Source organism: Platalea leucorodia (genome assembly GCF_965183815.1).
Source record: "Platalea leucorodia genome assembly, chromosome: Z".
Classification (NCBI taxonomy): Eukaryota; Metazoa; Chordata; class Aves; order Pelecaniformes; family Threskiornithidae; genus Platalea; species Platalea leucorodia.
In genome coordinates, this window is record NC_138858.1 from 46,798,429 (window position 1) to 46,824,263 (window position 25,835).

Here is a 25,835-nt window from a genome sequence, read left to right on the forward strand (position 1 = left end):
CCTTCCAGCCCTGTCACCAGCTTTGTTGCCCCCCTCTGGATGCGTTCAAGGACCTTCACATTCTTCTTAAATTGTGGGGCCCAGAACTGCACACAGTACTCCAGGTGAGGCCACACCAATCAAATACAGAGGGATAATCACCACTTTCAACCGGCTAGTTATACTGTATTTAATGCACCCCGGAACGTGGTTTGCAGGCTACCAGGGCACACTGCTGACTCTTGTTGAGCCTGCTGTCAACCAGCACCCCCAGATCCCTTTCTGCAGGGCTGCTCTCCAGCAACTCCTCTCCCAATTTATACTTGTGCCCAGCATTACTCCATCCCAGGTGCAGAATCTGGCATTTGTTCTTGTTAAATTTCATGCCATTGATGATTGCCCAGTGCTCCAATCTAGATCCCTCTGCAAGGCCTCTTGTCCCTCAAGAGAGTTAACAGCACCTGCACCTCCCAGTTCGGTGTTGTCAACAAACTTGCTAATGGTGCATTCAACTCCTGCATCGAGATCATTCATAAACATGTTGAACAGAACTGGCCCGAGAATTAAGCTCTGAGGAAAACGACTAGTGGCTCGTCACCAGCTGTAGCCCCATTCACTACAACCCCTGGAGCCCTGCTGTTCAGCCAGTTCTTCACCCAGCGCACCATGTACCTGCTCATCTCACAGTTGGACAACTTGTCCAGAAGGAGGCTGTGAGGGCCACTGTGAAAAGCCTTACTAAAATACAGGAAAACTACATCCACCGCTTTCCCTTCATCGACTAGGTGGGTCACCTTATCGTAGACAGGTATCAGATTAGTTAAACAGGACCTTCTCTTTATGAACCTATGTTGACTGTGCCTGATGATTGCATTGTCCTTGAAATGCCTTTCAATAGCACCTAGTAAGATCTTCACAGGTATCTACGGTCAAAAGGTTTGCCTTCTGGATTAATCCAGGAATTCAGAATTACTGCTTATCTTTTGCCCAGGCTCCTCCTTCCTCCAGCCTGTATCAGATATTGCAGAGGATGAAGTCATTCACAGGCTCTGGACAGAAATACATTTTTTACGGTTGCAGACTTCCAAAGGTCCAGTGTGTACTTTGCATCCTGAAAGCTTTCTTTTTTTCTTCTTGCAAATTGCCTTGACTTTTCAGAAGAAACAAAAGACACAAAATACTCACTGAAAGCATCAAAATAGACTGTGAACAAGTTTGGAACTAAAGCAAATTACTGTTTTATTCATGAACATCAAATAAGTGTAAATATTTGTGGCCTCCAAGCTTATGTTAAAATAGTAACATAAATGTCTTAGAACCTATCTAAGGCCCACAGAAGTCACTGGAACAGCTCTGGCAAATTTTATGGTCTTTGGAAAGGGACAGGAATGAATTTCCTTAATAGACTCATTGGATCAAAACACTTATCACTTGATAGGAGATTTGGATGGGGCTATGGCTCAAACTGATTTGATTCCTTTCACATTCACACACACACAGAGTAAAATTCATCCTGCTGAGGCTTCCCATTGTACATCTTCGGAAAAAAAGGACTCTGTTAGGGGTTCCTCCACCTCTTCTTCAGATAACTGGTAAATGCATGCAGGACTGCTTCTTGAAGTCTGTCGCTGTGGAATACCCATAAAGGGATGAACTGCAGGACACATGCCTTCAGAATAATCAAGCAAAAACAATACAAAGGCATAGAGTTATAGGAACCTCTTGAAAGAAATTAACTGAGTGTTCAGAAAGGTTGTAGAAAACAGTAAATGCAAAAGCTTTTACTTTATACTTTCAGTACGTATGTTTCTCTTAGAGGGAAATGTTCATTCTTCTCAGTTTTCAGCAAATCTGTTCTCGTCCCTGTACTTTCATTAAATGCTCATCTTTAACAGCTGCCATGTCTAAATATTTATTCTATTTTGTTAGCTTGGTGTCCTAAGGAAATTACGTTTATGTGATAGCACAGTCTGACTTTATGTCCTTTCCCTTCCCCACTAATAACTTTTCAATCTGCTGGCCAATTTCTGTAAAGGAGTAGTGGTCTCAGAAATATTCCTAATAGGGTCATGAAAACAGGCGGCTGGAGAAAGGATAAAGACTAACCAGGTATCAAACTGAGCTCAGCTCAAGACATAAAAGTGGAGAAAGCCACACTGTGCTGATACCACTGTGCTTTACTTGTGTATTCTTCCCTTCATAGTTTACTGGTGCCGTATTAGCCTTAATAACTTGTTCACTGTTTCTCAGTTGATGTCCAACCTTAAGGTTTCTGAAATCAGTCAAAAGAGCCTGCTGAGCCCAGAGAGCCTTGGTTCAGTCTTTGGGACCCACTTATACACTATCAAATTCAATTACCAGCATTTCATGGGCTAAACATCCAAAAATCTCATCTCCAAAGGTGACATAATCCAGTGATTCACTAACAAACTCTTCTGCCGTCTTTGTAATAAGACCAGGTTTTTGGTACATTGTCATTGGAGTAGAAACACTGTAAGGAGCCACTACCTAAAATAAGAAATCATAATAACAGTATAATGTCATCTAACATTTAGATAAGGCCATTTACTCTGCAGAATCCTACAGCATCTGACAAATTATAACAGATATTTGCAGTGGATTAAAGCACTATTTGGAATAAGTAATGGTACTATAGTGGAATAAGGAAAAAAGCCCATAGCTGCATACAGGGAGGAGTGAAAGCTTTGGCAGGGTCACCCAGCACTTCACCAAGGACGGCTACACTATACAGATTTAGGCATCTCAGATATTCTTGAAGAATTTGGTAAAATGAAGGGAAATATGGCAAGACATAGCATCACCTGTATGATAATTCCCTTTGCCTTATACTCTGCTTGTAGTGCTTTGGAGAAAGTGCTTATAAAAGCCTAGAATAAAATAAAATAAAATAACATTAGAATAGGTAACTAAGTACTTTCACATATGCTCACAAATATGTGCAAACAGGTCCTTAACAAAAATGGCCAAGCATCATACAACCTAAGGCACAGTGCAGTGGTGAAAAACATAGAAATGAACTTTTCAAGACACATTTTCTGCTGGTGCACATGAGCAATGGCAAGATTGGCTGTTTATCTGCACCAGAAAAGACTGAGCCTGGTATTGGCTCAAGCCAGACATGAAACAAATACTACTGCGGAGTGGACTGAAAGCTTTGTCACATTTATGAAAATGCAAATATATAAATGCCTGAGTCCCACTTATTCTAGCTATTGTTTCATGCGGATCTCATCTCTGGCTGACACCTACCCTCCCAGTTCAAGGCTTAAAATATTTTTTCTCTTGCAATAAGAAGGGGAATGAAATACAACTCATGCCTTCGGTGTATACCTATCAGCATAGCCTACAAATATGATTTTCAAAGTCACGTATTTGGGAATTTGGGGGTTTTGTAGCTTCAACCTTTAGGGTTTATCTTTCTAAGTTTTTGTGCACACCATGAAGAGTATACATATACTAACTTCTTTGTGTAAAAGTTGAGTTTCTTTTAAGACTGATTTTAGGAGTTGTTAGATCTTTGAGAAATATTCAGAAACTTGACAACATTGGATCACTCCTCTGTAATTAGAAATATAAAAGTCCTACTAAGGAGAAAAAATGACAGTATTTCAAAGCCATCATTTGAGAGTTCTTACAATGTAAACACCAGAAGTGTTGTGATACTGCATGGAACATCAATATGCTGACAAGTAAAATTTTCCTTTCAAGGCATTGCAAAACAAGCCCATTTAAAAAGAAACAAAGGTAAAAGATACCCAAGAACAAAAAAAGTCAAAATAATACAACCAATGTACCATATAACTTTGAAAAAATGTTAACTAAACTTTTTTAAGGAACTGAAATTGTCTGGTTTGAATGTAGCTCAAGTTTTGAGTAATGAGGAACTTATGTTAAAAAGAGAAAAAGGAAATTAAAAACTAGAATTTCTTACCAAGAATAACTAGCTTTTTCTTACCAAGCTGAACTTTAGCTATGTTTGAGCAAATATTGTTAGAATTTTTAATCTGGAGCAAACCTGAGCTAAGCAAGTTGCTTTTGGAGTTTCAATAAAAATAATTCACTCGTCATTTTTATGAGCTCTGGGGTTTTAATTCAGAGCAAAATTTCAAAGTGAAATCTATGAAGTCAGGCAACTTACCACCCACCTAACCGGAATTTTATTCTTGGTTCCATAAGAAAAATCTAACACTTTTACGCATCTACAGTTTTGAGTAAACTAGCTAAGCCAGTCTGGTAAAAATAACCACTTCCCGGAACAAGGAGAGATTGCGAGCACTGGTATAACACTATTTAATCAAAGGCAAAAATGTTCCGATGATCAGATATACTTTCAGTTGATTTCATTTACATAGCTTTACTGATTCTTGGTTCTCAGCTAGTGTTCATTTACATCGCTTCATTATTTCAGTGGAGCAACACTGATTGATGTCCTGAAAACCTGGCCCTATATTGCTGATACAAATGCTTTGGTAAACACTTGATGGGGGTTTCTTTATAAAGCAGTGTGAATGACTTACCTTAGAAGCCGAGTACATTGTGTATAATGGACAAGGGAAAGTACCCAGACCAGAGGACAGATTCAGAATAAGACCTTTTTGTCTGAAATTTAATTTAAACAGTTACATTCAGTTTACATTTGACAGCATTATAGTAAAAGCCTGTACAAGTTGAAAACAACTTTTTTCCCCCAGAAGGCATAGCTCTCCTATTATACTGTAGACTACACTTTCAAAAGGCCCAATTTTTATGGTTTAGTTAGGTGCAATTAAGTCTAAACCAGCTAGGAATAAGTGAATAATAAGTCATAAGTGAAATTTAAATGCCTAGTGCAATCAGAACCATGGGAACATTGTACATGCTATTATACATCTAACAGAGCAAAAACTGCCATCAGAGGAAAGATTTTATGCTCCTAAGTAATTGGTAGGTCCCCTTTGCTCATTAGCCAGCACATTCTTTTTCCTGCTCCATGCATCTGTTGTTTTAGCTTCCCTATTCACAACTTCCTGTACAAATCACTAAAAACAATTCATTCAGCAACAACCAGGAAAAAAACAAACCAAGACAATTAAACAGTAAGAGCTTATTTTGTTGCCAAAGCAAAAAGCATGCACTGTCCTCTAAAATGCAGTAAACAGTGTTTTCCAGAAACTCTATCTGAAGACCTTAAGTTCTGGTTTAAGGACCCCCATGTCTAAAATACACATTGTATTAAAAGGAGAAAAGGGATCCTTAATTGCATAGCTGAATTAATCTCTCTGATGTAGTACAGGTATTTCCAGAGCTGGAAAACTATTATTCCAAGTACAGCTACCACTCTCATAAGAATATGACAATATAGCCAAATGACATTTCTTGCCTAATTAGAACCATCACATGCCATTTTATTTCTGCAACACACCTGCATTTTTTTACTGGACACAGACCTATATTTTGTATTTTCTGTCTTATTCTACAGTTGACTGACAATTTCTGGCAGTTCTTATCATTCATTCACACAGCACTAGCAGCAACAGAAGAAAATCTTACTGATTGACATACTGTAAAGTACAGAAGTTAATCATGAAAAAGCATAGCTACCACTGAATAAAGTGGAAGGAGCAGCTAAAACCTATTGAAAGTTTTAGAAAAACTTATTTTTACCTTGGCTCCATTTGTTTCAAAATTATTTTTGTCATCTGTAAGACAAATACGTTAAAAATTATATCTATTCTCCCTCTTTCTGATTGCATTTTTCAACTGATCTTGTTTTATTCATGAGATTTCCACTTGCTCAAGCCCCAGCCATATGTATACAGTTCAAAGAGCTAACACGTGGCACATTCAAAGTTTTGGAAAACATTTTAGAAATGCTAATGGTCTGCAAATCATCTGAATTGTCAAAAAATTCCAAAGGTTAGTCTTCTAAGTAGTGAAAGTCTTATGCTTATCCAAAGCTTTCCAACAGTATCTGCATTTCATCATTGTTCAATACTGAATCATAACTGTAAGAAAGTCAACTTCATAGCGTTTTTGCATTTTCACTTCTGGCTCTACCTGGATCAGAAATAGCAGAAAATCAAGAAAAGAAAACTTTTTTCTGCTGCCGAAGAGAGCTTTAGGATAATTTTTTATGCTAATTATTTAATCATTCATTTTAACAATAGACTTAATCATGCTTGTGATTTTTAAAGTGCTATTAAATCCATTTTTAGGTAAGAAATCTGCTTCTGTTTGTTGTATTTGAAGAGTATTATTGATAGTAAGCCTTAGTCCCTAGGGATTTCATACTCATACTACTGACTCTATAAAAACACACATAGTGTATGAATCTTCTTAGGATAAGAGTGTGACTTAACTTGTAAAGGGCAGTAATGAAAAGTAGTGCAAAAGAATGATGCAGCTTAATTCAGTCCTTGTTAATTCCCTATTTTTTCAGTAGTGTCATTGTGCACAACAGGATAGTAGGAGCAGAGTGGGGTTCACAAGCTTTGTTTTCAGAAAGGATGACAATGCAGGTGGGTCACATCAGCTCGGGTGAAACACGGGAAACGGTCCTGCTTTTGCAGTGCTGAAAATCCCACTGGCATCCGTGGGAGCCAGGAATACCTGGAGCTCAGGCATCCCACTGCAAGAAGTGGTGAGCAGGATCCTAGCAGGAATCAAGGCAGGGATGGGGGGAAAAAAGCTCAAATAGATTTAAAGATGATTTGGACCTAACCATGAGGAATGCTGGTTAGGAGTGTGATTTCTTCTTTGTGTTTTGGAGGAAGGTGAATGTTCATGAAAGACTGAAAAGAATGTGGTTGCAGCAGTGGGAGAAAGGAATCCCCAGGCCCTGGTAGAAGCAGAAGAGGTTGATTCTGAGGTATGTGTAAGGTGAGAAATGATAAAGGGAGAACCCTTTTGTATCCAGACTGAGAGGGTGCAAAATGTTTGCCTGTTTTTTCTGTGGGGCACCTATATTGCAGATATTTCTCTTCTTTTGACGTATAAATAGAGTAAAACCTAGGAGCAGAAAGTTCACCAAACAACTTCATGGAAGAATTTGTTTCAATTGACTGATATTACATGATTTATTATTTGAAGTCATTAAGCAGCAGTACAAATTTGGGATGTAAATTTTGGTAGCCAAAGAAAGGTGAACATCTGTTGATAATTTTTATGTCATGTTTAGAAAGACATTAGCCAAGGTTGAGATGAACTACAAAGCTCTTGTTCTGCTCTTGTTCATGTTAACATTCTGCTTGCAAACAGCAGAGCAACACAAATCTTAATCAGAGGTGGAAAGCATGAAATACTAACTGTTCTTGTAAGGGAAGTAGCCAACCAAAATTAACACCAAGAGGTAACAATACGGAACTGGGAGTCAACTCCTTAAGTTTCTGTCCTGCACTGATACAAAAATATTTTTACAGAACAGAATTGTGTCAAAAATGCATATACAGTGCAAAAAGTCAAACTGCAGGTCTTCCTGTCCTGAAGATTTTGATTCTGAAACAAATCTCCCTGTTTACCAAAATCAACATGTTTTTGCAAAATGTTTCAGCTGCAGTGTAAGGATGTGTCTCAACCAAGCAACTGTGTGAAAGCATTTCCAGTCAGCTCTGATCAAAATATTTCATAGGCAGTAGAAATAGATGTGGTCCTCGAAATAATGCTGACATTCCTGCTGAAAATTACTATCTGTAGATAAATTAAATGAAAATACACAGAAAAGCTAGTTGGTCACTCTTGCGTGGAACTAATTTTCTTCCAATAAGATAATTACAGATGTAACATAGATGTGAGCGTGTCACATACCTTTGTAACAGAAATAACGTTGCAGTTGATGAGGTTCTGCAGGAAGCAAGAAAACAGTAAGTTCATAGTTAACTTCAGAGAGTTTGTAGCTTATCTAGGTAACAAAGCTAGAATTCCAGCTGAAAAGTTTTCTAGTAAGGCAGCTGCTTTTGTTGCTGCTTTGCTTGCCTCCGATTGTCACTGACTGTGCCTATGATGTGGGATACTCAGAGCGAGGTGAGCCCTCATTCATTCTATTTTAAACATGGCGTTCAAATCTGCTTTGCACCCCTTTGGCTCTGAGCCTTCCGTTTTTACCAGCCACATCTTTTCACGTGGTGAAACCCGGAAGGCTGGTGTCCAGGCAGTGATGGCACCAGCAAACCAAGCTGGATGCAAACAGACAACAAATTACAGAGGTTTACAGAGACCGGGTGGCTCTGACTGACAGAGGTAGACTGTCTGCGCAGCAAAAGCACTGACATGTAGAGAGATCCTCCCAAGACCAGCATGCAAACACAAGTCGTAGCAGCAGCAGAGGTGCCATCATATGTCTGCAGCTTGGAGGGAAGCAGCCTGCTTGGGGATCTCTGATTTGGAGCAGACAATGATATACAGACTGTACGGATCCTGAGACAGGTGCTAGCAAGAAATATGTTTAGGAACTCCTTTTTTCCATGGCTAATACTATAGACGTAAATAACAATAAGGCAATGAAAAACTTGATCACATCCTTAATCCTGTCAAACTATTCTACAAGCATAAATTCATTCCCCCCCAAAGTATATCGTGTTTAAATGAGGTTTATTTTTTCATTTTTTTGCATACTTAAGTGTTGATGTTCTGAAGAAAGTAATTTTTAACAATACTAAAAAGAACCCAACACTTCAGCTGCGGCTGTGACCAGGCTGGACCCCATTACATTACACGTAAGCAGTGAGCCAGAAGGGCTGCTGATCCATGCTACAACCAGGCCAGCTGCGCTCTCCCCTCTATTGCTGAGTGCTTGCTGCAATTTAGCTGAAATCTACCATTCTTTTTCTCTTGCAAGATCTTCTGAGCATTAAAAACAAATCAAAATATGCTCCTTCATGCCCAGTTCTTTTCCCACCTAGCTGAACAGTTAAATATGTGCTGAATGTAGCAGGGGCAGAATCTGTCCCTTGTTAAGTGGAATTACAGTTCCTCATTGTTATATTGGAAGTAGAAACCCACAGAGTAATCCTACCTCATCTATGTCTGGTCCATTAAGGAAACGGCACGGAAGAGGATTATGAAGCATTCCAACATTGTTAACTAATCAAAGGAAACACAATGATAAGAACCAAATCTAGACAAAGTGCATAGTTCAGCTAGTTAAACCAATGGCTTCTCCTTGGGACTCAGAAGCTTTTGAGCTCCATGTGAAGAGAAACGCTGTTTAGCATCGAGTCTTGTTCTCACTGAAGTCATCGATACTGATCAGTACTGACTTTAGGGAACAGAAAAACAGTCTGTTGCTACAGTTTGGGGTTTTGTTTGTTTGTTTGTGTTTTGTTGTTGTTGTTTCATTTGTTTCACTATTAAAAGGATTATTTTCTTTACAAAAAAGAAAACCCCAAAACTTCCCCAAAAAACACGTTTTCATTGTTGCTGTGTGGATCGCACCGAACAGTGTTAGCCACAGGCTCATTTCAGATTGAATATAAGAATTGCACACAGCTCTAAAAGAACCGTTAGTGAAAATTAATTCCTTGAGGCCAAACAGGGAAGAAGTCACCCCACAAGCTGGATGCTGTTTATAAAGCGGCAGAAGAGGTTTCACAGTAAAGAGGCCACTGTACAGCGAAACAGGAAGCCTTTTGAGAATCTTAATTCACTTTTAAAACTTCTTCATGATAACTAATGCTCAAATGCATTAGGCAGCTGTATGCTTGGTTTTAAGTGTTGCCTAACAAGTTGTTATGACACATCACTTATACAATTCTCGGTTTAATACACTGCAGCCATAAAATACACTTCAATTAACAGACCTTAGTGACTCACCCAGAACACCAATGTCCAAACCTTGCAGACTTTTTTCAATGTTCTCGTATACTGAATTGTTGGTGAAATCAGCTTGTATAACCTTCACCTTTTGACCTGTGGCCTGCTCTGCAATTAAGAAAAAAAAAAAAAAATAGAAAACCCCTTTGCATCTACCCAGAGGGAGGGAGAGCTGTAATTAAGTAATGAGAGAAACAATCAGATGTCTCGTTTAGTAATGTCTGCTGTACAGTAAGCAATTGTTTCAACTTTCTTGCTTTAAGAAAGGTCAAAACACAAGCAAAACACTCTCACTGTACCCAGTTGTTTTCAAGGAAACGTCCTGGCAAATTTAGGATGAATTTATGCCCTGAAATCAATGGAAGTTCCTTCACAAAATCTAAACACCATTTGGTCCTTCAGTAAGAAAAATACCCCAGAAATAAACAACACAGGACTTCTTCCCCTGGTTATCATAATATTTATAAATGAACACTGTCAACATACGATAGACAAGGGAATGTTGGTGCCAGATCCTCTACATAAGCACAGTTATGCAGAATTGTTTTAAAGTCTTTTCGTGTATAAGATGAACATTTTAACAAGCAGAGCTTATCTTTAGATTTAGAGGGAAAAACAGGGCTGGATGTGATGCAGTATTTTCTGCATTATTTTCCTCTCCTATTTTGATATTTGCACTCCGGTAGACTGAACTTTCCCCAGGATTTTGCAGGACTAAAGAGCATTTAAGGGAGGGTATAACTTAAATTTTACAAGGTCAATTTACACAGAAGGGAAAGGGAAATGTGTATGATTTTTCCAGTGTCATTACTATGCAGGAGTGGAGCCCAGCTGTACACTACCCTTTTTCTCAGCAGTTGATTTATTGCTGTTCATATTTTCAATGAAGTTTCATGAGGAAAAGAGGTAGAGGCTCTTATTTACTCATTTTAAAGGCAAGGTTCTCCTTTAAAGGGGCCCAGTAAGGTCTTTTCTAACTAGATGTTCACATTGTAAATTCTTGCTACTAAACCTGCTTTCAAGTTTTATGGGCAACCTGAAATCCAGATGAAGTTTGCTGAAAAAGTGACAAGTGAAGCATGGAAATGTCAGTAGACGACTGGATTGCAGACTCACTGCAAGTGGCAGGAATTCAGGTGCACGTGGATGGCAGAAAGTCTGCTTTCGGTCCTGTTTGGGAAACTGACTCTGCTTGTTTGGAGCCCGATTTTATCATACAGGCAACAGGGACCATTGCCTTTAATAGGAATTAGGCTCACTAATTTCTACCCAGAAATCTCGCCTCATCCCTTGTGTACATTCAGAATTTAGGAAATGGCCTTGCACCAGCTCCCACAGGAGAGCAAGACTGTCAGAAAGCTGGCTTTGGGTCCAGCAGTCCAGTTTGCAACAAAGCAGGGCCTGCATTGGAGGGTGAGAAGGTGTTGTTCCCTGGTTGTTCCCTCCTTGCCCCTCGCTACACTGCAAGTCTCGACTGCTTTATGCTACGCAAGTAACACAAGTGGTCTGAGGAAACAGCAGACGCTCTGACTCCAGATCTGAAATGTGGGCTGTGTCTTGTGTGCAATTTTAGAGGACATCTGTCTCCATGACAGAAGAAAGGAGGAAGGAGTGCCCTTTTTCTTGCCCTCTTTCCAAGCGGCAGTTGTGTGTATGAAAGGGACGAAACATCCTTTGAACCTTCAACCTATAAAAGCAACTCTAGTGGCAAATGACCCCCTAGTGGTCCCCGGCTGGGGGAATGGTACAGCTATAAAGAAAAGGACATTGTGAGTGTAAATGCAGCAAAGGGAAAGAACAGAGCAACAGCTGGAGCAGACACCTACAGTGACCTTCTGATTGAAGAGCTCTATAAACAAAATGTGATGGTCTTAAAAAGTGTAGTGATGTTGTGGCCATCTTTCTTGCGGGCAATGAGAAGGGCAGCCAAAACTGGAGCAACATAAAAATGAGGATCAAACAAACCATGTGGACTTTCTCTGCATCCCCTTGTCTGTACAGAACTGTACTGCTGCAACCAGCGCTGTCAGCCAACAAACAAGTACTCCAGATGGCTTTCCTCTGTCTCATTTAAGAATAAAACAATATATTAAAAAACAATAAAACTATCATGCTGAAAAATGAATTATCGAGGGATTGCTCTTCAGAAAATGATAACAATTTTGCAAAGGAGAGAGCCAAAAAATAATTTCCAATGTTTCTTATGTCTCTCCCTCTCTGTGACAAAGATTTATGACAGTCTTTGAAGACACAAGACATTCCAACTCTTTTTAAAGGTCCTAAGTATGCCAGAAGCAAAAAGCCTAGGTTTTCAAACATCAGGACAGGTTACTGTCTTTTTTAAAAATGAGAAAACTAATTTAAGGAAAATTAAAAACTTGAACTGAGTTGTTTCATCTGGTGTGCTATAAAATGTATCATTAAGAAGGATACATCTAACTCCTTCTGACCGCAGATCACCTGGGAATCCCACTTGTCAGATAGGGTAATGTGCTGCCTTTTGAAATTTACCAGGAGGAGAATAAATCAGGACGAAGCATGAAGTTGGTTAGGACATGCAGCCTGCCAGAAACTCTCCTTTTCTGTTTAGAAAGTTATGAAGATCTTCTGAACACCTGAGGTAGCAAAACGAATGTGTGAGCAACACAAGAACTGATCTTTGTAGAAAGAGGAGACCCTTTTGAAGCACTATAGCAAAATCTGAATACCAAGAGAGAAGAACTCAGGCTAAGATGGCATTCCTATTCAGTGGAAATTTGCAGAGAGGAGAGCAAAATGAGAATTTATTTTAACAACAGAAAGAGGTTTAATAAATATTTAAGACTGGGGAGAAATACAAAAATTTCTGTTAGATAATAAAGCACAAGTTCTGGCTACATTTCAGAAGTCTTTTGGAGAAATGTGTCTCGTCAGAAATACAAGAGAACTCAGTTTCAGAAATAACAGGAAAACAGAGAAGAAGCAAAAAGAATCAGTGTAAAAGCAGAACTGCAAAAGATGGTAGAAGATACTAGAGAACACAAACTCAGTGAACAAAAAAACCCATGGAAATTGCTACTAGTTACCAGAGCACTCAGAACATTGGTCAAGGCCCTGAAGTGCTCTGTTACGCAGTAGCTCATATTGGGAAACCAGCCCTGAGCAATAATGCTTTACCTCAGGTGATCAGCGAGACACAACAGGCATGTTTAATAGCCTTTGAGGATGAAGGAAGGGTGTGCCAAGTGAGTTGTTTTATGCTAGTCAGTGATCTCATTTTGTTACCTGCTTAGGTCTCGCAGCTAGCTCTGGAAGGAGAAGGGGCGGAGGACACAGTAGACCAGACTGGAAACTGAACGTGCAGCAGGGGGGACAGCTAAATGAATTAGCACCTTCACAAGTCTTAGTGGGAGCAAGACACATTTGGTTCTTGACAATTCTGTGGGGTCATTTTTATGTTCACTGCTTTATTCTATACGAGGAGGCATGATTTCACCACTCGAATTCACGAACTGCATGCTCAGCTAGTCTAAACTGGTGTAGCTGTATTTTCTACTGCTTTGGGATGATCACACACCTTATCTTTCCTTAAATACAGGCTTGTTTCTTCTCAAAAAAAAACCCCAAAACCAAAACAACTAAAACCCAAGTGAAAAATTTGTATGTCTTACAGAAGTGGCTTTTGTTTGTTTGGCATTAACAACTAAACAGTACAGACCCTGGTCATATAAACAGATCCTCAAGTATAACTTTTCAATCAGGACCTAGGTCCGTCTGTACAGCTTGCTTAGGAAGTGTAGGTAGAAGAAATAAAAAAGGACTGCAGTTAGTAGCATTCCATCATTTCAAATCTCTTGGGTTTATGGTTCAATCAATGTTTCACAACCACAACATTAAATGTGTTAAATAAGCAGTATACCCGGTATAATGGTCCTCTCTGTGTGCCCTCCACAAGACTTACTTTGATATCTTTTATCTCATTCTAAAAGAGCTTTCCTGTCCAAGTGGATGGAAATCTGGCTTTCAATTCCAGTGCTTCTTTAGAGAAATGTTTTTCTTATGGTGGATTTCTGCCTGCTACAGCTCTGAGAGCTGTTCCCAGGCACACCTGTGGCCCACAGGACTGTTCGAAAGTCAAACACTGAGGTCTGTGGAATTATCCACACTTTAGACTCCTTTCATTTACATTATTCAGTATCCAACCTGAATGTTTTGTATGATTAGGCAAATAATATTGTCAGGTTGAAAAGAGAGGCAAGTCTTTTAATTATGGTGTCCAGCTGATTGGAAGAAGATACATGGCGTAGCTGTTAAGAAAAAGGAAATACAAGTAATGTGTCCAGTCCTACAACAAATTTACACAGCCTAGAACAAACTCATTGTCTTTATCTCTCTGTGCCTTAATCTCCTTGCATGTTAGTTCAGGGTAATGACAACCACTTGGAGGGAGACACTGCTTGTTTAAGCAGTTTAGAAAGAAAAGTCAGTGAGAATTAGAAAATCTAGAAAAGAGTAAAGCCACTCTGGTTAAGTTTCTGCTTCTTCTTTAATTTCTGTTGTTTAATTACTCACATAAAATCACAGTAAGTTTAACTTTTCTTCCTTCCCAATGACTGCATAGCTTAATTACAAGTAAAGCCTGAGTCTGCAAATTGGAATCAGTGGAACATTTCCAAAGCTTTAACATAAGCCCACATCCAGAGCTCCCTGCTGATTTTAGTGGCCTCCAGATCAGATACTCTGTGCTTTTCATTGCTATATCTTCCTCTCCTTCCTTTTGTGTCATCTACTTGTTATATACTCATTTCCAACCTGACACAATAAGTAACACATGAGTCACTCTGGGCTTCAGCCAAAACCCACTGAAAACAATGGAAAGATCTCGCTGGGATTTGCCACCAATTTCAGCAAGCTTTGGGAAACCCCTTTGTGCCCACAACCCAGCTAAACACGGCACGGAAACTTGACCGGTGTAGCCTGAGCTCCTGGGCTCACACCATCCACCTCCCCACACCTTGGGTTATACGATAGTGCTGCTGCAGTCAGGGAAGCTTCCTTACATGTGAAAAGTCATGAGTCACTTTTGCACAAGGCATAGGAGTGTTTGTAGGCTATCTCAGCAGCTACCTTTCAGATAGGGCAAGTCCTTCTTTATGTGTTGCTACACAACTCAGGACAGTACAGCCTCAATTAGGAAGGGGGCCCATGGATGGCCTTATAATAAATCACAGTGCAAATGAGTTTATAGTATGTTATCTTTCTGGGCTCCATCACTTTTTTTCTTTACTTAGCTATGTTAGTCTCAGGAATCTTATTGTTTTCATTCTTTCCTTCAATTATAATTTACAATGCAAAGAAACTATAAAAACTCCTTAGCTTTATTTCCCCCCCCCACCCCCAGGTTTCTATTATTTTAATTCTTTAACATTTAGCTGCAAAGAAATGCAACAGTGACATCAGAGCTGGCCTAATTCCCACAGAAGTTAATTTTATGGCTGTTTACTTAAGAGGGACAAAGTGTAGGCCATAGTCACATTGGTCTCACAGATATGGCTGCTTATAGAGACTATTCAGGGAGTTGATGCTTTCCTTCTCTGATACCCCTTGCTTCCCAAGGGAAAACAAGTCTACCCTGGGAAAAAAAAGGGAGGGAAATTGGACAGAAAATTTCAGAGTCCAAGCCTTGATTTTGGTAGCTGCACGTTGAAGTTACAGGCTTTTTCACCCACTTCAAGTCTGTCACATCCCTGAGAGATGCACTGCTCTCTCTGCAAATAAGGATCCTGGACCTGATACTCTGTTGGACCCAGCTGCCAAGCCTGCTTAAAGGCAAGTCTTTCTGACAGAGGTGTAGTCTTGGAGGGACACATGCTTAACACAGGAACATCTGAGTCAAGGAATCTGGTGGACAGAAGCCATGAATAGAAAAAGAGGCAGTGGGAAGAATAACCTTGATTACAGCAATCTCTAAAGTTAATGGAGGATAGAAGCTCATTTGACTCCTAAAGAAATTCTAACTGTTAAGCTTAACATATTTAAACAAGCCATTCCCCACAGTAAATGGCTAATTTCCTTTGAAGAAAAGAATTAATTAATTCTAAAGACACACTATTTAACTGTTTCATCAAAAGCCAAATATAACTTGAAAACCTTAAAAAAAGGCACATTGATTTCATTTTTACTCCTCTGCTATGTTCTAAGAACTAGCCTAAAGGTAACCTTTCTATCCCAAGCATAAACTGTTTCATAGATTCCTCCAATAACTCTAGTATTATATCTCCTTTGCCTGTATTTACAGATTTTAAGGGCAGCTGAAGCCAGTAAAGAACTCACATTCACTTTTTTATCCAACCTATTGCACTGTTTGAATTATAGCATGCATTTTTAAAGCGATCCATGACCAGAAGGGTTCAAGCAACACAGTAATACCAGAAATTATTTGTAGTATTGGAGCAATATCTGGGGCCCTACTGTACGAGATACTGTATGGAGGAAATAGACCTCCAGATGCCTGTAAAGCCAGCCTGCTAAATGGGAAGATAAGTTTGAGACAAACACTTACCAACTTCAGAAGCTACTTTCTGCAGTTTTTCAAGAGTTCTGCTTATCATAACTATATTTAATCCACGTTTTGCCAGCTACAAGAGAGGAATATAAATGTTATTAGAAAACAGTAAGGTGGCAAGAATCTTTACAATTTTTCCAGTTTTGCAATAAAAACAATTATGGATTTTTTTTAATTGCTTTCATTCACCTGCCACCTACCTAATGGGAAAACAACAGATATTAAAACCAGGCCAAACAATACTCAGGCTTCTAACAGTCTTCCAAAACGTCTCCTTCACTGTATAATCTTGGACTCTTACAATAATGGTCTCTTTTTCCATGGTCACTTGCTCATTTCTGCCATTTGGGAGTGTTCAGATGGGGATTATTTTAATTTTTGTGCCTTCAGACCCAAACCCAATTATCAGCCATGTCATGTACAGAATAAAAACAAAGTTCTGCTTCATTGAGCTTCTCAATATCATCTCAGCTATGTCTCCTAAAACCTAAGGAAAAAATTATTCCTATTGCTAAGACTGCATTGTATTTCAGCTAAAAGCACATGTTTGTGGCAATCTTATAAAATTGTTAACCATTGGGTGAGAGGACTCTCCCTTGCTGCTGTATACCAGACTGACCAGAAGTGTAGGTCTACGCACCTGACTACTCTTTTTTGCTTCCTCACCCACACGAAAACATGCATCCTTTTCAGAAACAGATTTTGTAGGACACTCAAGCAAACAAAAAGACTGTGCTTAGAAAATAATTTCCTGGCCATCCACAGCAAAGGTTAAATCAGTTTTAACACTACTGCATTTCAAATAAAGGTAACTTTTAGTGTAGATGTCTTTAGCACAAAGCATTTTCCTGAAATAAAAAGGCTTTGACGTTAGAGGACGGTATTTCCCCTCACAGTTAAAAATAATCACTGGCTCCCAGCAGTGTAATGTGAAGCTGTTTGTGTTAGGAAATCCTGACTCCCAGTGGCAATGGACTAAAATGCTCCTGGACCCCTCAGACTGCTAAAATGTAAGATCATTATTACCGACTCCAGACATAAGGAATTATGACAATTTAGCATTTAGAAATAGGGCTAATAATGAAGAAAGACCAAGCAGAATCTGCACTCTGGAATGTCACAAATTCGCTGTTAAAAAGTTTAAAACAACATTAAATTAGTATAAAGTCACTCTGCATTTTCTAGCACATTTTTGCAGCTCAGTCTGAGGTGAATTTTTAAACAATAAAGCTTCACGAAAGGCAAGACACAGGTGTTGGATTCAAACCATTCATGTAACTACTACAGTTACATTGACAAGTTGGTTATACTCTACACAGATCATTAGATATAATAATTTAAAGTCCCTAATAATGCTTCATGCAACCTGTATCTGCCTACCATAAATTTCTACCTATTACAAAGAGATTATTCTCTCTTCTCTAGGATTGTGCTGACATGGCCTCAGTGCTTCACCCCTTTTCTTTCCTTGCCTGGGGTTCAGACCTGTAAGGTCTCTATGATACAAATCTTTCAACCCTTTTTGGTCCAGCAGGCCAGGACTGGGACAACAGGGCAGAAGGATTCTGCAAGGTTTCTGCTAGCTCTGCACCTGTGCAACACAAGTAGAATAGCAGTATTTCCAGGAATAAATCCAGGACCAAGTGGAGAAATTAGAGTACATATGCAACTGGAGCAGGAAAACTCAGATCATATTTAGCTTCTATTATATTGCTCGTAATACTACATACAATTTCAGGAAATGAAACAAAAGTTTAAGATTTGAGAAACTGTTACATTAATAAATGAATGCACTGCCTGTCTCAAAATGGTCTGATAAAATATTGATTTAGACACAAGCACTGGCCTGAATTATAAGAGAGTTATGAACTATTAACAATAACAAAAATGGTGACCATGTGAGCCACCAACATCCTGCTTGTGCCCTGATATCAGATGAGAAGTAGGCAGAGGCTAAACTGTAAGTCTCAGAGTATGGCATGGCCTCATCCATAAACCCAGTATGTTTGAGGTGCCAAGCCAGTAACAGATGCTAAAGCACATCTGTAGTTATTACATAAGAAAACCAAAACAAACAAGACTGCACCAGCACCTGAAATGCTAACGGATGAGTAGAGATGCGGCAGCCTAGCAGCACACTCACAGTGGACTTATTTTTGTTCCTTGTTACAAATCTAGTGAGTCTAAACCCCATTAGCCCAAGAACTAATGGACCAAATCTAACAGAAACCTGGCTTTTGAAATATATACAGCAAACTAGATCCAAAATCCCAGTACTCTGACATCACAGCAGTCAGTTAAAAGGCCGGGGTCTTTATGCTCAAGAAGGCCAGTCGTTCAAAATCACCCTAATGTGCTAGAAATACAGACAGAGACTTCACGGAAGCCTGGACTTTCATGCAGAAGAGGATAAGCTCAAGTTGTGTGCACGCTTGCCTCTCAACACAAGCTCAGAAAATGAAAGGGACGATAATTTTCTCTGACAAATCTATGTCCTGGCATCAACAAAGGAGTATTCTGAGACCTCACAGCTGCCGGACACTTCACACAGCCCCAGTCAGCTCTTGAGCTTAACAGACTTTGCAGAGACCTGTATTTACCCATAAACCTTGGAAACAGGGGTACTGAACCAGCAAATATTGTAATCTTTCCCTGGACCTCAGTCTGCTGGGTTTTACCCAAAGAACCACCTACTGGGATTTCCACATAAAACACTAAACAAAGAAAGCCACATCATACTAGCCTTCCAAAACGCAAGAACTGCTCTCCTTAGTCTCCTATACCATATACTACCAACAAGTGTGGAGCACTTACATTAATTTGTGATTCATTATCAGCCCACGCCTGAGCTCAAGACGTCAGAAAGAGATTCATCACCTGGTGTCAGAACTCAAACTCTAGAAGAACAGACACTGCGGTCATCAAACAAGGCTTGCCTTCACATCAGCCCATAACACCAGAGGGACCTATGCCAGAAGAACATCAGAGAATTTTGTACCCTGACATCAGACCAGCAAGACAGTAGTGCTGAGCCAGAAACTCCAAAGGTACACAGACATTAAAACAGCAGGGTCAGATTTATTTATCCATAAGCCACACACAAGTGTGTTCTTCGACCTCAGCCAGCAAGATAACATGCCAAGCTATGAGCTCATGTGGTGTGGGCTTGGGATCTGCCCCACAGAGCAGTAGCTGAGCACAGCTTCAATCAAAGGCACCACCTGGGGAGGAAAGTATGTCTCAGCATGGATAAAGATGGCTCTCAGTCATCCCACAAAAGCCAAAAATAATGAACAGATGTTCCACAAAATCTAGCCCATTCCAGCCAAGTTTAAAAAAAACCCAACACGGTCGTTGTTTTATTTTTTTCTCATGGTGTAAAGCAGCCATTCGCATGCTATAACTGGCCTTTTAAATGGGATTTACTCTTGCATAACCCATATAGGACAAAGGAAGCAGAACAATGACAGATGGTCTGATCTAGACATTCACAGGTGCCTGCAGCGTTCGCATGGATAAAATATCACCAGGTGCTCACACACAGTTAGTTCAGCAAACTGCATGTGCACATGACTACACCCAGAGGCGTGGTGTTAAATAAATGTTTAAGCATTTCTGATGTTTCCTCTCCCTGTCTTGATCCCATCCCATTCCCCCCTGACCTAAGTATTCATCAGACCCTTCCCATTTGCTCATCACTACAGCAACTCAGTGAGTAGACAGAAGACAACATTTTCCCTTCTTTCCCACAGGAGACCTTGTGATCTTTATCACAAGTATGCCAAATGCTAAACTATAATATCTGGTATTTGTCTTTGTGCTTCCTACATTTGAAGCACTTTCAAAAGTAGTTATTCTATTGCCATTCCCAGTAATGAAAATCATGAGGTAGGTGCTTAAACAATGCATACACTTAAAAAGACTGGCTTAAAAATCCTGTAAATTAATTCAAAAGCAAACTCATTTTCCTTTCCTGTGAGATATATTTTATAATTTATGAGCAGAAGGCATCACATCTAAACTCTTGCATATTACAGGCTGCTAATTTTCACCTGGTCACCTCAGCTCTGAAGACAACAATTCATTTCATCGCAGTTTAGCTTCTAGAAAGAGAGCCAGTTTTAAACTAAGACAGCAAAGAGAAAATCTACCGTTCAGTCTCTATCACTAATAGCAAGGCTGGTACAAGACAGTACAAGGCCACCTTGCCTTCAGTGTTGATTAGCATGGGTGAATAGAGAAGGACTGCTGTAGTGACTGCACAGCAGCAGCTACAAGGTCAGCACTGAGCTCCTCTCTCTTCCTGCAGGCTCCTACAGCTACCAATTCTTAATTAAACCATTAGGTTTCCTTATAATTTCCATAACTTGCAGTTTATATTAATTTACACAGATTTCTCCTTTATTTGTTGTTTGAGATATATCTTTTAAAATGTGTTTGCAAGTGTAAAGGCTGGAAAATTACCTTTTGTGTGTTAATGCTGGACCACCCCACTGAAAGTCAAAAAGCAGATTAGCTCTGAAACGGGGTAAAAATGGACAACGCAGGTGACTTCCTACCCTGGACAGACAATATGAAATCTTTTGGACTACTCAGTGTTTCCAATTTATTTCCTTGGTCTGACGAGACCACTGAGGCATGAATGACTTTCCTCTGAAATGCAGTACCAGTTTTCCTTCAGAACTTGATTAATGTTCTTCTGCGCACAAAGAGGAGAAGGATTAGTACCATGTTTGTCACAGTGGCTTTGAATTCTAGAATAATTTTGCTAACTTGCAGAGACTGATGGAGGGGTAGCAATTGCTGCTTTGTTAAAATAAACTTAAGGGTAGGTAATCTTTCTTACCTCAAAGGAATATGCTTTTCCAAGCCCATCTCCTGCTCCTGTGACCACTGGAGAAAGTAAAAAGAAGAATCAGGATTACATTCATAGCTCTGCTTTAGCTTGTTCTTTCTTGAATTCTTTAATCTTCATCATCTGTGTTTCCTGAACATTGCAGCCCAAGTGCTTCTACTAAAGCACAGAATTGATCTTTTAAAAAATTTATTTCCTTGTGACTTTTTCATCTGTTTGTTACTTCATTCAGTACATTTTGTCTTCAAAGCAAATCCCTCCCTAAAGTAACCTATCTGATGCAGTAGGTAGTTATTATTCTCATTTTCAATGAGAAGATGCTTAGCAACAAGTCAATTGCCTAACGGCTGGTAGAATTTTCTTCCATATACACAGTTTTACAAGTTCTGCTTTGCAAGTCTCTCACTTATATGTTGGTGGCAGAATGGTAGGCGATAAGGACTAACTGGTGGCCAAAGCTGATATAACACTTTCTCACACAAGAAATCTGTATGTAAGGAAACATCACAGCACACTTACCACCATCTATAAAACGTTCTTCCTTCAGAGCTGTCCTATTCATTTTACCTTTAGATTTAGTGTTACTGGGAAAGTAAACAAGCTTCAGCATTTGTAAAGCCCCCCGAACTTATAAATGTTATGCAAACAAATACTGAGGAGGAACTATAGGAAGAAAATCCTTATTACCTTACAAATAAAGAATAAATAAACAAAGTAGGAAAACACTAAAGCAATTCCAAGGTAAACCTGGTAATTTTTCAGAGCAAAATTGAAAATGAGTCAGTATCTTAAAAATGTGACTTCTAAATTGCAAGAGACACTGAGGAAGCAAGGTGATCTTTGAATGGTGAGGTTCGTTGCCAATAGAACAGCAATTACTCTCTCATTTCACAGAGAAAAGAGGCCCCTCAGTGAAGCAGCAGTGGATCTTTAGCTCTCTAGCAGACCTGCAGATGAAAAGCAAGTCTGTTGGAAAACAAGCTTCCACCTCCGAACTTTAATTTTTATGATTCTCAGGATCTCATGTGCCATGTGATACCACAAATCATCAAAGCCTTATGAATTTTACTGGGCCCAGAAGACTTTATGTTTATAAAAGGACAGAGGATAAAAGGTCCACTGCTGGAAAAAAGTCTCAGCCTTCAGTGGTAACAAGGATTTTACACGGAAAGTTCCATGCACTGCTCCTCACCTCATGCACAAAACCGAAGTCCTTGCCTCACTTAAATCAAAATGAGACCTATGTATTGCTTCAGAAGCAGCTGGTATTCAGGCAGGTCTTCTGCAAAGGAGTGGATTTCATTTCTTACTAACCCACAGTGAGATGTGCTTATTAAGTACTCAAACCAGACACGTCAAGTTTCTAATGCAGGGGAAAGGAATGAAGCAAAACAGTACCGTTTGGGTCACTTCTTAACAAGATGCCACCACCAGTGACATCTGTAGCCCAGGAACTCAGATATTGTAGTACTTGTTCATTCTTGCTTAATACTGATAATCTAATGAGCTTAAGAAAAACATCAATTATCAGTAGGAAGAAGAAGGTGTTTATTAAACATTTCTGTTATTTTATGAGAATGCATAATATCTTTTAAAAAGTACTGCCAAGTTGCAGCCTTTGAAGTTTTTAGGACAGAGTAGATTTGGCTCGTTAATGATACCATTAAGGATAGGTCACCAATTCAGAAAAACAGACTGGAGCAAAGTCACCAGGAACAAAGAAAAGTTGCTTTGAAGAGTGGAGACCATATGCTAGACATAAACTAGTTGCTTCACGTACCAGGAAACTGAGGATATAGGCAATGCTATTAAAACTAAAGCATTTGCAGTAGAGAAAACATCAGAAGTAGGAACGGGGAGAGAATTCACATCTATACACCAGGTGCACGAGCTGTTACCAGCTTGACTATGTTTCTATTCTCCCCAAGTACGCAAAACCTTCAGGCTCATAAAACCAAAGTTACTAGGAGAAAACAAAAAGAAATTAAGCAAACCACACCTAGTGGAAACTGTGTTTTGTTCTGAAGGGACAGGGTAAGGAAATGCAAGGAAAACCTCTCCCGATTAGTAATGTAACAATCCATCACTCAGTTACAAAAAGAAGAAGGTGAGGAAGTTTCCTTTACCTGCCCAGTCTCCCAGCGATCGAAAGAAAGTCTGAGGCAAAGCACTCCAGATATGTGGGAAAATATATTTCATAAACCTGATGCATTTTACCAGAGTATAGAAACAGATCAGACCCCCAATAAGAGTGAGTAGCTGATGCTGGAACGCTTCCATGGCGAGCGAAGACACTGAGTATGAATCAGTCACTCTCTCCCCGGGAAATGCCTCTTTCCAACACGCTGCTGTTCTCTGAGCACTGGCAGGGAAGTCTAATCAAATCACGTGATTTTCTTTTTCCAAGGAATGTCCAGGGTTTAGATTAGAGTAACATCTCTACATTACACCCAGATTTGTAAACTACTGAAAAAATCCAAACTAAACAATGATTTCTGGTGCCTGCTTTAGAGAAGAGGTTTCACTCCTTCTCTGGAAACTACCCAAGAACAAAAAGAAAAAAAAATATTTTCATTGTCATTGTTTAGGATTCATAGAAACTAAAGATGAGTCTAAAAAAAAACCCTGGATAAGAATACTCCAAACCTTGGGGATAACACACATCAGCACTACTTCTTACAGTGCTGAAGAGTTAAACCCTAGCCCAGACACTTCCAGGGCAAGTTCACACCAAACTTGTGCGGAGGCCAGAAAAAAGAGATTAATCTACAAATTCAAAGACAAAATACTGAAAGGTTACTGAAGTCACCTAATTATTTCTATACAGAGAAAGCAATATTACATAACTTTTCAAAGAGCTTTCTGAAAGGAGGTTACTACAGAATCGTAGAATCGTTAAGGTTGGAAAGGACCTCTGAGATCATCGAGCCCAACCTGTTAACCTAACTGCCTGGTCCACCTCTAAACCATGTCCCTAAGCACTACATCCACATGCTTTTTGAACACTTCCAGGGACTGCGATTGCACCACTTCCCTGGGCAGCCTGTTCCAATGCCTAACCACTCTCTCCGTGAAGAAATTTTTCCTAATAGCTAACCTAAATCTCCCCTGGCACAACCTGGGGCATTTCCTCTTGTCTTATCACTTGTTACTTGGTAGAAGACACCGACCCCCACCTCACTACAGCCTCCTTTCAGGGAGTTGTAGAGAGCAATAAGGTCTCCCCTCAGCCTCCTCTTCTCCAGACTAAACAACCCCAGCTCCCTCAGCTGCTCCTCATAAGATTTCTGCTCTAGACCCTCTAGCTTCATTGCCCTTCTTTGGACATGCTCCAGTACATCGATGTCTTTCGTGTAGTAAGGGGCCCAAAACTGAACACAGTATTTGAGGTGAGGCCTCACCAGTGCCGAGTACAGGGGCACTATCACCTCCCTGGTCCTGCTGGCCACGCTATTCCTGATACAGGCCAGGATGCCATTGGCCCTCTTGGCCACCTGAGCACACTGCTGGCTCATGTTCAGGCGGCTGTCAACCAACACCCCCAGGTCCTTTTCTGCCAGACAGCTCTCCAGCCACTCCTCCCCAAGCCTGTAGCGTTGCATGGGGTTGTTGTGACCCAGGTGCAGGACCTGGCACTGAGCCTTGTTGAATCTCATACAGTTGGCCCCAGCCCATCGATCCAGCCTGTCCAGGTCCCTCTGTAGGGCCTTCCTACCCTCCAGCAGATCAACACTTCCACCCAACTTGGTGTCCCCTCATCCAGATCATCAACGAAGATGTTGAACAGGACCTGCCCCAACACTGAGCCCTGGGGAACACCACTCGTGACTGGCCACCAACTGGATTTGACTCCATTCACCACCACTCTCTGGGCTCGGCCGTCCACCCAGTTTTCAACCCAGCGCAGAGTGCACTTATCCAAGCCATGAGCAGCCAGCTTCCCCAGGAGAATGCTGTGGGAGACAGTGTCAAAGGCCTTACTGAAGTCCAGGCAGACAACATCCACATCCTTCCCCTCATTCACCAAGTGGGTCACCTTGTCACAGGAGATCAACTTGGTCAAGCAGGATTTTCCTTTCATGAACCCATGCTGGCTGGGCCTGATCCCCTGGTTGTCCCACATGTGCGTAATGGCACTCAAGATGATCTGCTCCATAACATTCCCTGGCACCAAGGTCAGGCTGACAGCCCTGTAGTTCCCAGGATCTTCCAACCCTTCTTGTAGATGGGTGTCACATTTGCTAACTTCCAGTCAGCTGGGACCTCCCCTGTTAAGCAGGACTGCTGGTAGATGGAAAGTGGCTTGGCGAGCTCCTCTGCCAGCTCCCTCAGTACCTTTGGGTGGACCCCATCTGGCCCCATAGACTTGTGGGCATCTAGGTGGACAAGCAGGTTGCTGTTACCTCTTCGATAACTGGGGCTTCATTCTGCTTCCCATCTCCGTCTCCCAGTTCAGGGGGCTGAATACCCTCAGGATAACTAATCTGATTACTAAAGACTGAGGCAAAGAAGACTTTAAGTACCTCAGCCTTCTCCCCATCCTTTGTGGTGATGTTTACCTCCGCATCCAATAAAGGATGGAGATTCTCCTTGGCCCTCCTTTTGTTGCTGATGTATTTGTAAGAACATTTTTTGTTATCCTTAACTGCA

General features: G+C 40.3%; 1 protein-coding gene across 1 annotated transcript; it reads right to left on the reverse strand.

Annotated features, from left to right (window-relative positions):
* Positions 1 to 1,325: 1,325 nt before the first annotated feature.
* HSD17B3 (hydroxysteroid 17-beta dehydrogenase 3) lies at positions 1,326 to 23,465 on the reverse strand (the record flags this gene model as incomplete). Its single annotated transcript, XM_082337215.1, has 11 exons — positions 1,326 to 1,648; positions 2,338 to 2,487; positions 2,802 to 2,867; positions 4,518 to 4,599; positions 5,644 to 5,678; positions 7,783 to 7,818; positions 8,990 to 9,057; positions 9,787 to 9,894; positions 16,328 to 16,403; positions 21,177 to 21,223; positions 23,312 to 23,465. 11 exons carry the CDS (start codon positions 23,463 to 23,465, stop codon positions 1,538 to 1,540), a joined length of 933 nt encoding a protein of 310 aa, XP_082193341.1. The 3' UTR covers positions 1,326 to 1,537.
* Positions 23,466 to 25,835: the final 2,370 nt, after the last annotated feature.